The sequence below is a fragment of the Channa argus genome, chromosome 8, assembly GCF_033026475.1.
Source record: "Channa argus isolate prfri chromosome 8, Channa argus male v1.0, whole genome shotgun sequence".
Classification (NCBI taxonomy): Eukaryota; Metazoa; Chordata; class Actinopteri; order Anabantiformes; family Channidae; genus Channa; species Channa argus.
This window is the reverse complement of record NC_090204.1, coordinates 17,287,681-17,301,731: the sequence shown is the minus strand read 5'-3', so window position 1 is coordinate 17,301,731 and position 14,051 is coordinate 17,287,681. Positions and strand designations below refer to the sequence as shown.

General features: G+C 34.9%; 2 protein-coding genes across 3 annotated transcripts; both read left to right on the top strand.

Annotated features, from left to right (window-relative positions):
* Positions 1–33: 33 nt before the first annotated feature.
* LOC137131146 (receptor-type tyrosine-protein phosphatase C-like) lies at positions 34–2,346 on the top strand. Its single transcript, XM_067512018.1, has 5 exons — positions 34–242; positions 345–405; positions 560–671; positions 800–831; positions 981–2,346. The coding sequence occupies exons 1-5, from the start codon at positions 75–77 to the stop codon at positions 1,025–1,027; spliced, it is 420 nt and encodes a 139-aa protein (XP_067368119.1). The 5' UTR covers positions 34–74; the 3' UTR covers positions 1,028–2,346.
* A 1,628-nt stretch (positions 2,347–3,974) lies between these two features.
* Positions 3,975–13,458, top strand: LOC137131140 (uncharacterized). Of its 2 annotated transcripts, none has more exons than XM_067511995.1 (20): positions 3,975–4,065; positions 4,167–4,208; positions 6,556–6,696; positions 7,334–7,474; positions 7,683–7,892; positions 8,302–8,442; positions 8,669–8,878; positions 9,032–9,160; positions 9,343–9,375; positions 9,562–9,825; positions 9,925–10,155; positions 10,250–10,363; positions 10,528–10,656; positions 10,769–10,915; positions 11,240–11,386; positions 11,699–11,913; positions 12,016–12,076; positions 12,198–12,309; positions 12,498–12,535; positions 12,666–13,458. In XM_067511995.1, the coding sequence occupies exons 1-20, from the start codon at positions 3,981–3,983 to the stop codon at positions 12,707–12,709; spliced, it is 2,634 nt and encodes an 877-aa protein (XP_067368096.1). In that variant the 5' UTR covers positions 3,975–3,980; the 3' UTR covers positions 12,710–13,458. The 2 variants fall into 2 exon arrangements, with proteins under 2 accessions (XP_067368096.1, XP_067368095.1); XM_067511994.1 differs by having other exon boundaries at positions 11,216–11,386.
* The last annotated feature ends 593 nt before the right edge of the window (positions 13,459–14,051 follow it).

The following is a 14,051-nucleotide window of genomic DNA, read 5'->3' as shown; positions in this document are numbered from 1 at the left end:
GTTGTATATGTTTATTTTCTCTTACAGTACCAGAAGTTATTACTCAACTCATAGTAAAAGTTCCAGATAATAATATGATCATAGTAGACTGTAAACCTCCTTCATCATTAAATATTAAAGGACCTCAGAAACGATATATAGCCCGTCTTCAGTATGATAGTGAGACTCCAGTTGTGAAGAATGAAACAAAATGTCACTTTGAATTTAAACATCTGCATTACCTTACAAGCTACAAACTAAAGGTTTGTATAATTCTCTCTATTCACAAGATGATTACATTTTTATTCATCATATTTATTGAAGTGCTACAGTTTTCTTAATAAAGGAATTTTCTGTCCTTTAAGGTGACTGTTTTCAATGGATATTTTGAGAGCAGGCCTACAACAGAAGAAGTTTACACTCTGTGTATGTGATGTTGTTATTTGTATGTATCTTTGTGTGTATGTGTATGTTGTTTTTATGTACTGTTTTAAATACCATTGCAATTTGCTTGGTAAAATTACTGAGCTAATGTATTTATAGATTTTAAAATTCTTCTCTTTTAACCACAATTTCACAGACAATGACAAAGCTGTAATTGTTGTGATCATCTTCGTCATCATCATCATCATATCCCTGCCTGTCGTGTTCTACATAATAAAGACGTACAGGAGATGCAAACAGTCCACAGAGTAAAGATTATTGTGTTTCTAATTAGCTGAATTAGTTCTTTCACAATGATTCAAAACAAAAAAATGTTTATTCATTGCAGTTTTTTTATAAACGTGTTTAAAACCAATCCCTATGATTTTCTCCACAGTGATGTGTATGAAAATATAAGGACAGAACCAAGTGAGTAAACTTTAATCTTCCTGACTTAGCTTACAACAGTCTTACAACGTCTTCAATATGTACAAACACCAGTCACATTTATTCTATAAATAACGTTTTACCACCTTGAATATAATCACTAAGAAATTTCTCTTTGTTTCCTTTTGTAGTTTATATGAATGCACGGCCTCCTGCATGTCATCAGAAAAGGAACTAACCTATGAGGAAAGTTCTGATACAGCCACATACCAGTTCTTCATTTTTTCTTCATTTGCAGCTCCAGTATTACTGCTTTTGTTTGGTTTTTCCAGCTTTAGGATTTACCTCATTGTTATTTACTAAGAGCTCAATTAACAGTCAGGTCAAAAAATGTTTGAACAGTGGCAAAACGTTTCTGCATCTCTACAACACCACAGTGGATCTAAAATGAAGTAATAAAAAATAAATACCTTTCTTCAGTTTTAACTCAAGATGTTTAGTAAAAGTATTTGAGTAAGCGTTTAGGAATTACAGCCATTTTTATACACAATCCTCCATTTTCAGAGTCTCAAAGGTAATTGGGCAATGGATGAAAAGCAGTTTTATGTGAACTCGTCTCTCCATGACAGATCAAGTGGATAAAAGGTTTGGAGCTGTATTTGATAATTATTCAGTGAAAAACTCAATATGAGATCCAAAGAGTTGTCCATGCAAGTAAAGAATAAAGCCATGAGAAACATGGCAGAAACCTCATGACTGAACATACCAACAGTTTGGTGCATCCTTAAAAAGATGTGTCAGTAATGGCAACACACCTGAAAGACCACAGAAGACAACTAAAGTGGATGACTGCACAGTTCTGTCTTTGGTGAAACATCTACCCAAGCCGGTGACACTGTTAAAGTTTACAGTCAAGAGTCATTTTTATTAAATATGGTGCCGAAATTGCAGATGGCAAAGGGGGAAAGTTTTATGGCAGCACTGAAACAATTGGTGTCTTAAAGCTTAATCTGCTAAACCCAATAAATGTAAAAGACCATAAGGTGCAACATAAAGTGCTCACGTTTGTCTGTTTTTGCAGAGCTTCACATTTTTGTTGTAGGAGATCACAGTACACAGTAGTTTTAAGAAGATTTTGTTAATACGATTAGGAAAAATTGCAAGAGCAGGTGCAGAGCTGAGCAGAGCTGGGCTAATTATACAGAAATATTAGAACACAACTAGACTCGTAAAAATGACTCTTCTGCTCAAATATAGTAATTTTTGTCCAATTGGATAAAAAGGCTTTGTTCAGTTAAACACTTGGGCCCGTCCCAAACTGTAACATTATAGAGCTGATTTTGTGGACTCACATATTAAATGACATATACTCACATATTTGTGGACTCTTACAGATTTAGTGATTACTGCAATGACAGTTGAAAGGAAAGTTAATAAAATATGTCAGATAGCACATTTGTGATAGTAAGCCACTGCCAACATGCACAGCTGATGTTCTGCTCCCCCAAATGCTTTTAATGAATGAGAGAGAAAGCTAGTTTGTGGCTCCCCCTCAGGTCTGAGTAAATATCTCCTATAACGGGTTAAAAAGAGGAAGAATATAACTACCAGGCAGACTTAAAGTCTGGTGTGGTTTGACATTCTGCTTTTTATGTGTTTAAAGTTTACATGCACATATAGGTCTAAAGTTCTCGATTATTCAGCAGTATGTCACATGTATTTCTTTTGTATTTGTGTCATATTCTTCAGGCCTGTAAAATAAATGTTCATGAAACTTACAGTCACTCTCCAGTTGTCATTTGTCAAAATGTGCCATTAAACAGACTTTAAGATAATTGCATTTAAGCGCTTAAATATCTTGTATCGCTAAATTAAACCAATTTAACAATAAAACAAAGTGGTATTTAAAGAAAAGATGCAAAACAGAGAATCCAAAGTGGCTGATCAGACTCTGTTTAAACATACTTACCATTCAACAGGTCCAGTTACTGTTATGATTTAATCACCAAGCAAAATGTAGGTCACATTTAGTAATTCTTTACTGTGTCTTTGATTGTACATCATAATATACACTCTTGTCTAAAAAGTTTAGTTTGCTAAACCCTATAACTGTACAGAGTAAGAATAAATGCACATAAGTCATCACATAAAGCAAGTACACACATTTCTCTAATTTTGCTAAGCATCGTGTTTTTGTAAAAAGGAAGCAGCTCTCAATACACAATCATACAGAGTGTTGTGTAGAAATAATGTGAAAACATGCAGTATGCAAAGTCTGGATATCATGAGACTTCCTGTTCACAGTGACATACTGTAGTGGAAGTTAAGCTTCCGATCAAAAAACTATGTTGCAGCTTGATTCTAGGTATTAGACCCCTTCCAATAACTTGGTCTCAGACAGGAGGTTTAAAGCATTAGCAACAAGTCACTACACAGACAAACTCAAACAACAATTACAGAACATTCAACACAAATAAAGCATCCAACTTCTTTTAAACTCAACTTTACTGTCAGTGCAGCAATCATCACTGAAATACACTGATGCGTATTTAATGTGGATTCTACCTAAAGAAACCGACGTCTTCCCAGAAGACCCCTCTGTCCATCTTTCGTAAAGCTTTCACAAACAATCCTTCCTGTTACCTTCATGGAAACACTGAATCTTTGTGATCTCTGGCATCATCTCAAAATATGTGTGTACAACGTATACACACATATACATGACAAGAATCAAGTATTGTGTGTTTATTTATCAAGTGTTTATTGTTCAGTATACATCAATAATAATTTGTTGCATTTATGTACATTACATTTTTTCTTGCATTGACGTCTCTTGTTATGTGTTTCTTTGTTGATCATTTTGTAACGGCAGGATCAAACCCATTGACTTATGATTGTTCCTGTCTAGTGTGGATCCATCAGAATATGAATCGGCCATTTCTCATGTTTCCATCAATTCTCACAGCAACATGTCAAACCATGTCTCCTAGAAGTAACATTTCGGGGTCTAAACTCAGTTGTTACTGTAAAACACTTGTGAAAACAAATGTGAGAACTGAAGTGAGATGAGAGAAAAGCTTTATCATTGGTGAGACAGAAAACATACATGTTTAAATTCTGACGTTGTTTGTCACATTTAAAAAAAGGAGAAGTTTATATGTACGAATTTGGTTTCTTTGGTCTCCACTGCCATGTACTATTACATCTTACAGTACCTCCTAGATATGGCAGGTCTCTGTAATGTCAAGACGTTGCTTCTCTTGGCTTGGATCATCTGTAAGTATCCATGATGAAAATATTTTTTACTATTAATTTGTATGATTGATTACAAATTTACATTATTATGATGATAATAATCTGAATAAATATTACTTCAGGTCAAAGTAATACCACTGCTTGGGAGTACTACTGGATTACAGGTAATTTCTTTATGTAAATATAAGTATTTATACATATATAGTTAGTGCTATATATAGTATTGTGTGATTAAATGCTGCACTTTACTGTTACATTGTTTTTTAACCTAATTTTATTGTATGTCATTGTCTTGTTCCCTCTACTGTGTTTTTGTGTCATTAATAGACACATTTTATTGCACTGCACACACTTTAACTTTATATGTCATCTCACACATCAACTGTCCACAACCTGTTTCTTCAACAGCAGTAAAAATAAGACAAACATCTGTACGCTGCTGTATAGAGCTAAATATTGTGTTTATTGATGTTTTTTAACACATGAACGATGTCATGTCTTTGTATGAAGCAGTGAGCTTCAGGGTTAGTTTTCACTGAGATGGTCTGTCTGTCTTAAAACAGGGCGGCACATTTAATTTTAAAGTCAAATTTCAAAACCTTTGTATAATATTGTTCTTAAAGTGTTTGTTAAGTTTAAGAAATGTCAGATATTTTATTTGTTTAACTGTTTTAAACTTTAGACAGTCATAAACTAACCTAATTAATGCTGATTGTACATAATAATTTTTTTTATTTTATTTATTGATAAGATGGAAAATGCTGTTTCAGAGAAGCAAGAGAGACGAATGAGCAGAGCAATAGAAACTTATTCCAAAGTTTCACTTAGGTTGAATACTGTAATTTTAAGATTTTTAAGACTAAGATTTGTTTTTAATTCTGCTTTTAGAGTTTAGTTGGTAAAACATATAAACAGTGTCCTCATCAGTGTGGGTAAAAGAGGTCAATTACAAAGCACTTTGTCCAGTAAAGTGGAAAAGCACATTAAAGTTTAATATTTAGCACATTATCTATATTTTATAATCTATCATGCATGTTTGTACTTGTATTCTTATATCCTGAAATTGGACTGAATCTTCTAACCCCCTTAACTCTTCTTTTCTTTAATAGACACATTTTTTTTATAACTCACACGTTTACTTACATTGGTTTATAAATGATTGGTTGGGGAGGGTGGTGGGTGACGTTAGGGTTAGAGAAGGACAAACCCCTTTTGGGTGGCTGTTAGATTTTCCTATATTACACCAGCCCTCAGTTGTACTGCAGGTTCACATATTACTGCAAAAAAAGAAACCAGATATTTTGCTGCAAGATCACATATTTTGGCGTCAAAAATATATCGTCTGGTAGCATTTAATTGATTTGTTCAGTACCAACATATTTGCAACTCACCATTTACTTTACTTATCAACATATTCTCATTATGTTGACAAGACACTTAATGTGGTTGAAATTACATAATCGTGTTGGCAGTTTAGTTTAGTTATAATTCTTAGGAGACAGGGTTGTTATATGCAGATCCATGGAGCAAGAAATGTACGGATTTGTTCACTGGAGAAACTTTTTTCTTTTTTAAAATAATTTCTATTTTTCTTTTTAGTAGGGTTTTATTCTATTCTCTTCTATTCTATTCTCTTCTCTTCTCTTCTCTTCTATTCTATTCTCGCGATCTCATGGAAGAACACAGGAGAGTTAGCTCCTTAGGACAAGTCTGAGCACTGTATATGCTACTGAATAAAGACGGTCACTTCTTTGAAGACAGCAATGTCTTTCAATACACACTTATTTAAGTGTCTTCAGTCACGGTTTGTTATCCATGCCTCTCTCCCCAAAATGTAAGAACATTACTCATGTTATAATACTATGCTGTACCACATTATTATGCTATTATCTACTATACTACTAAGGTAGAGGGACCCCCACCCTTCCAGCTGTTCCATCTAAGAATGCTTATTTTGTCAATTATCTGTAATTATCTAGTGCTCAGATCAGTCCTGCTATAGTGTAAATGTTCTTCACAGTGTTTTGCACAAATGGGAAATATATTTTACTTGCAGCAGTGCTCTGTTCTCAGCAAATGTCAGCAGAGGGATTTCCAAGAGCAGAAAACTGTCAGTAGTCGATTGCCATAGGTTTATGAATTGCACTAAAATGCTCTGAACCCATTAATATTTACATCTATGACCCTGTAATTACATGCCTAAACATTTTCCCGGCACATTAAGCACCCTTTTTCTGAATTGCTGCGTCCTACTGGTTAAGTAGCATCAGTGCCTAGCTGGTTGCTTCTATACTTGATTGTATTAAGGTAGCACTACTCCAAACAATCAGTAAAGTTTTTTGTTTCACCCTGCAATTCCACCTAACTTGATAAAAATTAGTAAGAAGTGCATATTGTTGATAACTGAGTGAAGTTATCTAAAAGAATCTAAATTAGGATTAATATTGGATTTTACAGTGTGGTAAGTATTTCTACATGAAGATAACCTCCATCATGTTCTCCATCCTGCAGCCACTTCATCTCCTGCACTCACCTCAAATGAGACCTCACCCACAACCACCACCGAAACAGACCCTGAGACAAACAGCACTAAAATCTCACACTCGCCTGCAGACACACAGCTCAACACATCAGGGTATAAAACCATGAAAGGTTGGAATTTTCTCATTTATTATATAGGATCTAAATAATACTGTGTTATTTTTATGATTCTGTGTGAGTATAGGAAATAATTGTAGCACCGCTGACATAACAAGTTGTTACCAGATGGATTCATGTGGTCGTCGTTGTTAAGGAGAAGTGCTTCATGTAGCATTTTGAAATAATGTAAAATCACACATTGTGATGTTGCTTTTGTCCTAATTTTTTTTTCAATTGAACAAAGATTCACTCATTTCTCTTCCACTCACAAAAAAAAAGCTCCCCTTCACCTTTAGTAACAAACTAGTCCTCATTGCTTCCATTCACCATGGCAGCAACTTCTGCTGTGTCTTCATACACTCAAGCATTCACCCAAAGACCTGCACTCCCCTCATCGACACTCATCAAAGATTCAAGTAAACAGACAGATTCAGACACCAGGTCTGGTAATGTACAGGACTTAAAATCGTGCTTATGGTAAACTCCTAGCTCAGTATGGAGTACTCAGAATTATTATTTCAAACAAAGTCAAACAAGTCAATCAAAGATTAAATCCTGAACTGGTATAAAAGCACCATATCATCTCAAACTGTTGGTAGTAAAGTATTTCTACATGAAGATAACCTCCATCATGTTCTTCATCCTGCAGCCACTTCATCTCCTGCACTCACCTCAAATGAGACCTCACCCACAACCAGCAACAAAACAGACCTTCAGACAAGCACCACAAAAATCTCACCCTCGCCTGCAACCATACAGCTCAACACATCAGGGAATATAACCACAAAAGGTTGGAATTTTCGTATTTATTATATAGGATTGAGACAAAACTGTGTTATTCCTGTGATTCTGTGTGAGTATAGACAACAACTTTATTCACTGATGGATTCATGTTCTCATAGTTCTTGGGGGAAGTGCTTCACGTCGCACTTTGTATGATGTAGAAACAAACAATGTGATGTTTCATTTGTCCTGAATATTTTTTCAATTGAACACAGATTCACCCACTTCTCTTCAACTCACCACAACAAGCTCCACTTCACCTTTAGTAACCAACAAATCTGTAACCACCTTCCTTCCACGCACCACGGCAGTAACATCTGCCGTGTCTTCAGACACTCAAACAACCACCCAAAAACCTGAACCCCCATCATCAACTCTCACCACAGATTCAACTAAACAGACAAAACATTCAGATGCCATGTCTGGTAAAGTATCCAGTCTCAGTTTATCTGCCAGGTCATTAGAACATGTAACATGATAAACTGCACTGTAAATACTGATGAGTTGACTTTACTTATAGAACCATGCAAACTGATTGTCTAAAAAACAAATTAAGTAAACCGAAATAAGAATTGTGTTTCTACTTACAAATGCTTAATAAGTGTAGTACACTTACAATTTAGTTTACACAACTAAAATAACAGTGTACAGTACTTTAAAATGTGCTTATGGTAAACTCCTAACTCAGTATGGAGTACTCAGAATTATTATTTCAAACAAAGTCAAACAAAGATTAAATCCTGAACTGTTATAAAAGCACCATATCATCTCAGAATGTTGATAGTAAAGTATTTCTACATGAAGATAACCTCCATCATGTTCTCCATCCTGCAGCCACTTTATCTCCTGCACCCACCTCAAATGAGACCTCACCCACATCCACCACCAAAACAGACCTTAAGACAAACACCACTAAAATCTCACACTCGCCTGCAACCACACAGCTCAACACCACAGTGACTTTTACCACCAAAGGTTGGAATTTTCTCTTTTCTTTTATAGGAATGAGATAATACTGTGTTATTCCTGTGATTGTGTGTGAGTATAGTGAACAACTGTAGCACAGCTGATGTTATTCACTGATGGATTAATGTTCTCATCATTCTTGGGGGAAAAGTGCTTCATGTTGAACTTTGTAATGATGTAGAAACAAACAATGTGATGTTTCATTTGTCCTGACTATTTTTTCAATTGAACACAGATTCACCCACTTCTCTTCCACTCACCACAACAAGCTCCACTTCACCTTTAGTAACCAACAAATCTGTAACCACCTTGCTTCCAAGCACCACGGCAACAACTTCTCCTGTGTCTTCAGACACTCAAACAACCACCCTAACACCTGAACCCCCATCATCAACCCTCACCACAAATTCAGCTAAACAAACAAAACATTCAGATGCCATGTCTGGTAAAGTATCCAGTCTCAGTTTATCTGCCAGATTAGCAGAACATGGAACATGATAAAATCCTGAACTGGTATAAAAGCACCATATCAGGTCAGACTGTTGGTATAAAGTATTTCTACATGAAGATAACCTCCATCATGTTCTCCATCCTGCAGCCACTTCATCCTTTACACACCTCAAAAGACACCTCACCCACAACCAGCATCAAAACACCAAGCACCACTCAAAGCCCAACCTCACTTCCACACACACACCCCAACACCACAGTAACTACTACTACGAAGGTAGGAACATTTTCTTATTACATAAGACTGAGATAATACTGTGTTATTCATGAGATTCTGTGTGAGATAGACAACAACCAATCACTGCTTCAGTTCAGATGTGGCAGGTACAGAGTACAGTTTTATTTTTCACAAGTTTTAAAATAATAAATATTTATTTATTATTCTTTCTAATCACCCAGTGACATCTATAACCCCTCCACATTCTACACAGTGTAAGTATCAGTGTAAAACATTTTGCAGTATAACACTTCATTGATGAATGTTTTTGTAGTGAGAATTGTTTTATTGTTATGAAATATGTTAACTTCAACATAAACAAAATGTCTAAGATTAAAAAATATCATCAGTTGGTTCATATTAACTTAGATATTTTATTTGTCTGTTAATTTTGTCTGCAGGTTCTTACACTGTCACACCCATCAAGTTTGGCTTCTGGATTAACATAACAGGCTCTACCAATGGTACCTACATCATAAACATAACTGAAGAAGGACAACGAGAGATCAGAAGTTCAGTTGTTTACATTGCCTATCAAGCATCACATGAGCTCAAACACCTGAAGCCCTGTACTGAATATGAGCATAATGTGGCCTTTATTGAAAGTAATGGCAGAGAAACACCCTGTCAAAAAACCGAAAACAAAACTAGGACAAATGCAATGAGTGAGTACAATTAGTTCCTTTGAATGTAATGCAAGTTAGTGTATCTCAATTTAAGAAACAAGTATTTATATTTATTAAAAAAATATTTGTGTATTTTAGGTACAGGAGACATTCAAGTTAACAACTGCAGACCTGGATATGTTTGTTACCAAAGTGACCGGGACATCAGCTTTTCACTTTCATCATCATATCATGTTTCATCTGAGAGATGCACCAGTGATGATAAAACACTCTGTATCAAACTTGGTAACAATGACTATTGCTCAGATTTGACTACAACCTTCACATCAGGAAGTTGTTCTTTAAGCCTCACCACAAGCATCACTGTTGGTATGTACAAACAAACTTAACATCTATTAAAATAAAAATGTTTGGACCTAAGTTAATTATATTTCATCTGTGTGTTCTGTTTATTTTTCCACAGACTACATAAATCCAAGTGACATATTTCAACCTGTTCCCACTAAACTTCCTGCACAAATAGTTCCAGAGTTTCCTATAAACTGTAGAAGTCTCTCCATTGATTACACCTGTTTGGGTAAGTGGATATATTTAGTTAGAAATACTTACATGTTTCCAGATTTAAAACTAAATTGAACTGAATTGTCTATTGGTGTAGAAATTGTCTTTAATTGTGTTTATTGAAAGTGTTTCATTTTTCCATCTTGATGAATAATCACTGTCATCTTTGTGTCTCCTCAGATGAACTTAATAAACCCAAGAAGCTCACTGATCTGGAGCCGTTCACAGACTACATCTGTACTGGTCAGATCAAGAACAACAATGTCAATACCAACAAAGCAACTACTGTCAGATTCAGGGTTGACTGTGGTATGTTGATGTTCAGTTCAGTCAATGAGAGACTTGTTTCCTCAGATACTACAGAGTGAAGAATTGTACCAGATACTCAGTTCACTGTTACACATGTCTGATGTTCCAACAGATCTCACAATAAACACAAAGAACAGAAAAACCAACACGTCCATTGAGTTGAGTTGGGACACAACTAGTCAGAACTGTCCAGATGTACATGAACTGAAGAAGATTCATTATACCTGCAGTTGTAGTAACTCTAATCAGAAAGTTACAAGTAAGTAAAATTAACTTCCATTATATCTGTAATTATTTATGTTTATTTATCAATTTATGTGACATAAACTATGGGAATTTGAACCATCCTCACATGTACTATACATCAGTGACAGTACAATATGTGCAGATAAAGCTGAGGTTAAATCAAATTTGATGAACAAGATTCACAAAGTTTTAACTCACAGGGCCAAAGCTGGTGATCTACCAGAGACACATGGATGATATTAACTGATTGACTTGTCTCTTAGTGGGAAACAATCTGCTGTTGTAAACACTTATCTTTTTTCTTTGTTGTCAGTTAACAGTTTATGGCTCTTTATAGTTACAGCTGACAAACATCCATCAGGAGGAACATGTCATTTTACTGGACTCCAACCATTCACCAATTACAACTGTAAATTCAGACCTACCTACAACAACAAGGGTGTTTCTGAAACAAAAGAAGTTACAGTGAAAACTGAGGCTGGAAGTAAGAATCCAAAATCGATTTTTTTTTTAACAAAAGATCATTTGTCAAGTAATATTGGCTTCACTCTTTGTAGGATCCTACTTTCTTTTAACACAGCAGCTGTAGAGGATAAAAGAAATAGCAAACAACAAACAGTAAAAACTTTTAAATATAAATTTTTTATTGTTCCTTTTTTAGCTTTGAGTTATTATGAGACATTTTGTATTTATATCAACATCTAATAATGAAACTAATGTTAAATAAAACTATGAATATGAGTCTGTATTCCATATACAGTTTTCATAAAGTTGTATATGTTTTTTTCTCTTACAGTACCAGACGTTATTACAAAACTCACAGTAAAAGTTCCAGAGAATAATATGATCACAGTAGACTGTGAACCTCATTCATCATTAAGTTTTAAAGGACCTCAGAAACGATACATAGCCCGTCTTCAGTATGATAGTGAGACTCCAGTTGTGAAGAATGAAACAAACTGTCACTTTGAATTTAAACATCTGAGTTACTCTACAACCTACAAACTAAAGGTTTGTATAATTCTCTCTGTTCACAAGATGATTACATTATTATTCATCATATTCATTAAAGTGCTACAATTTTCTTAATAAAGGAATTTTCTGTCCTATCAGGTGACTGTTTTCAATGGATATTTTGAGAGCAGACCTACGACAGAAGAAGTTTCCACTCTGTGTATGTGTTGTTGATATTTGTTCCATCAGTCCTTCACTTAAAGAACATTTTACTTCACTTAATTTCTTTACATTGTATCTTAAAATGCCACTTTAACATTCCTGCTTTGATCATTTTACAGGTGATGCAACCAGTATCATCCGTTATCTGGTGTCCTTCATCTTCATGGCCACATCTGTGGCTGTGATGGTCTACATTAGCAAGTTTTACGGGAAGAACCAACAGTCCAAAGAGTAAAATAATGATGTTCTTATGTGTCTTTATTAGTTTGACTGTCACACTGATTGTGGTTTCATTTACAGAAAAGCCTTTACTCTTAAAGAAATACAGGTTTATGTTGTGCTGAGTTAGAAAACATGTTTATTGGTCCATTATAATCTGTATTAAAGTAACTCTTCTATCATCACTATTTTCCCCACAGTGATGTGAATGAAGACGTGATGTTAGAAACATTAACAAGTGAGTAAAGTTCAGCTACTGTCCTTACAACAGCCTTTGTGTGTTTAACAGACACTAATGATGTTTGAACTGTGAGATTATTTGATTATTTGTCATCACTAAGAAATTTCCTCTTTGTTTCCTGTTGTAGTTTATGAAAATCCTCAAGCTTCTGAAAATGAAAACTCTCCCTGATGAAGAAAGAAATACAGCTGGATTCCAGATTAACATTTACTCTTTGTCTTTGGTTATTAAAATGTTCAGTGTTTGGTTTAGTTTTTTGCTGCCATTTCACACATATTTTACAACTGCTTTAAACTGTCTAAAGGTCGTCCTCAAAAACTGGACGACAAACAAGAAGGGGACTATTGAAGGAGGCCACCAAGACACCAATGACTCCTCTGAAGGAGATACAAGCTTCCAACAGACTGTACACACAACAACTGCTGCTCAGGTCATTAGTCAGTCATCTGATGGTCAAAAAGCTCCATTTGGGTCTTATCAGACCGTAGAACATTTTTCCAGTTGACGTCAGTGTCTCCCACAGTCCTTCTGACTAACTCTAATTGAGAGTTAACATCTACTCTCTCTCTCTCCCAGGTTCAAGTACAGTCTCTCCCATGTCAGCTGCTTAAAACCAATAACTAAACCTTCCACATACTTAACAATTATATTTATACTACAGTTCTTGCACTCTGTTGATCTCAAACTAATTGTGTGACTCTGGAGACCAATTGGCTGCACCAGTGATTATTTTAAAAAGTTACTATGAAGAAGGTGAATACTTATGCAATAAATTGTTTTCTGTTCTATTTTTTATTATTAATTTACAATAAAAATGAGTCCGAGTTTTTTGGTACCATATTGAAATAAAGGATGAAAACTTTCCATGAATATTTCTGTAGGCATCGTGAGTCCTGGGTGATTTAGTCATTTTTGCTTCAATAAATACATTTATTAATTAAATCATGTATTTTGTGGATGCTTGTTTCCTTAGTTAAGTACGAGAAATCACAAGGAGGTTGAAGTCTCTAATATCTCTGATGCATCTTATTATACTTAAAGGATAAGTTCAGGCCTGATTAAATGTGTCATAGAAGAAGTCAAAAACAGGAAGAAACAGCTAACAGGCAGACTTACTGTAAGTGTCTGGTTTTTTTGTGGTTTCTGCCTTATAGATATTTGAAGTTGAAAATACTGTTCTGAGTGTTTAGTGCACATATAGTGACTCCCTGACACATTTAACGCAGGGTACGGAAAGAAAGAGGGTTGATGTTAAACACATTTGTTCATAATGTGAATCTTTACTAAATGAAAGCAACAGCACGACATGTTAATGACAGCTAACCATGATTATTTATTCCTCAACCTAACCTACCTGCTGCACGTGCATAGTTTTAATGCTGTGTTTCTGAGTATTTACATTTAAACTCTTGATAATTTACATATTTACAAGTATAAATAAGTATAAACAATTGTATTGTATATTGTCAAAGACTGATTCAATCAGCACATGCTGGGCATTGAAGAACATCGA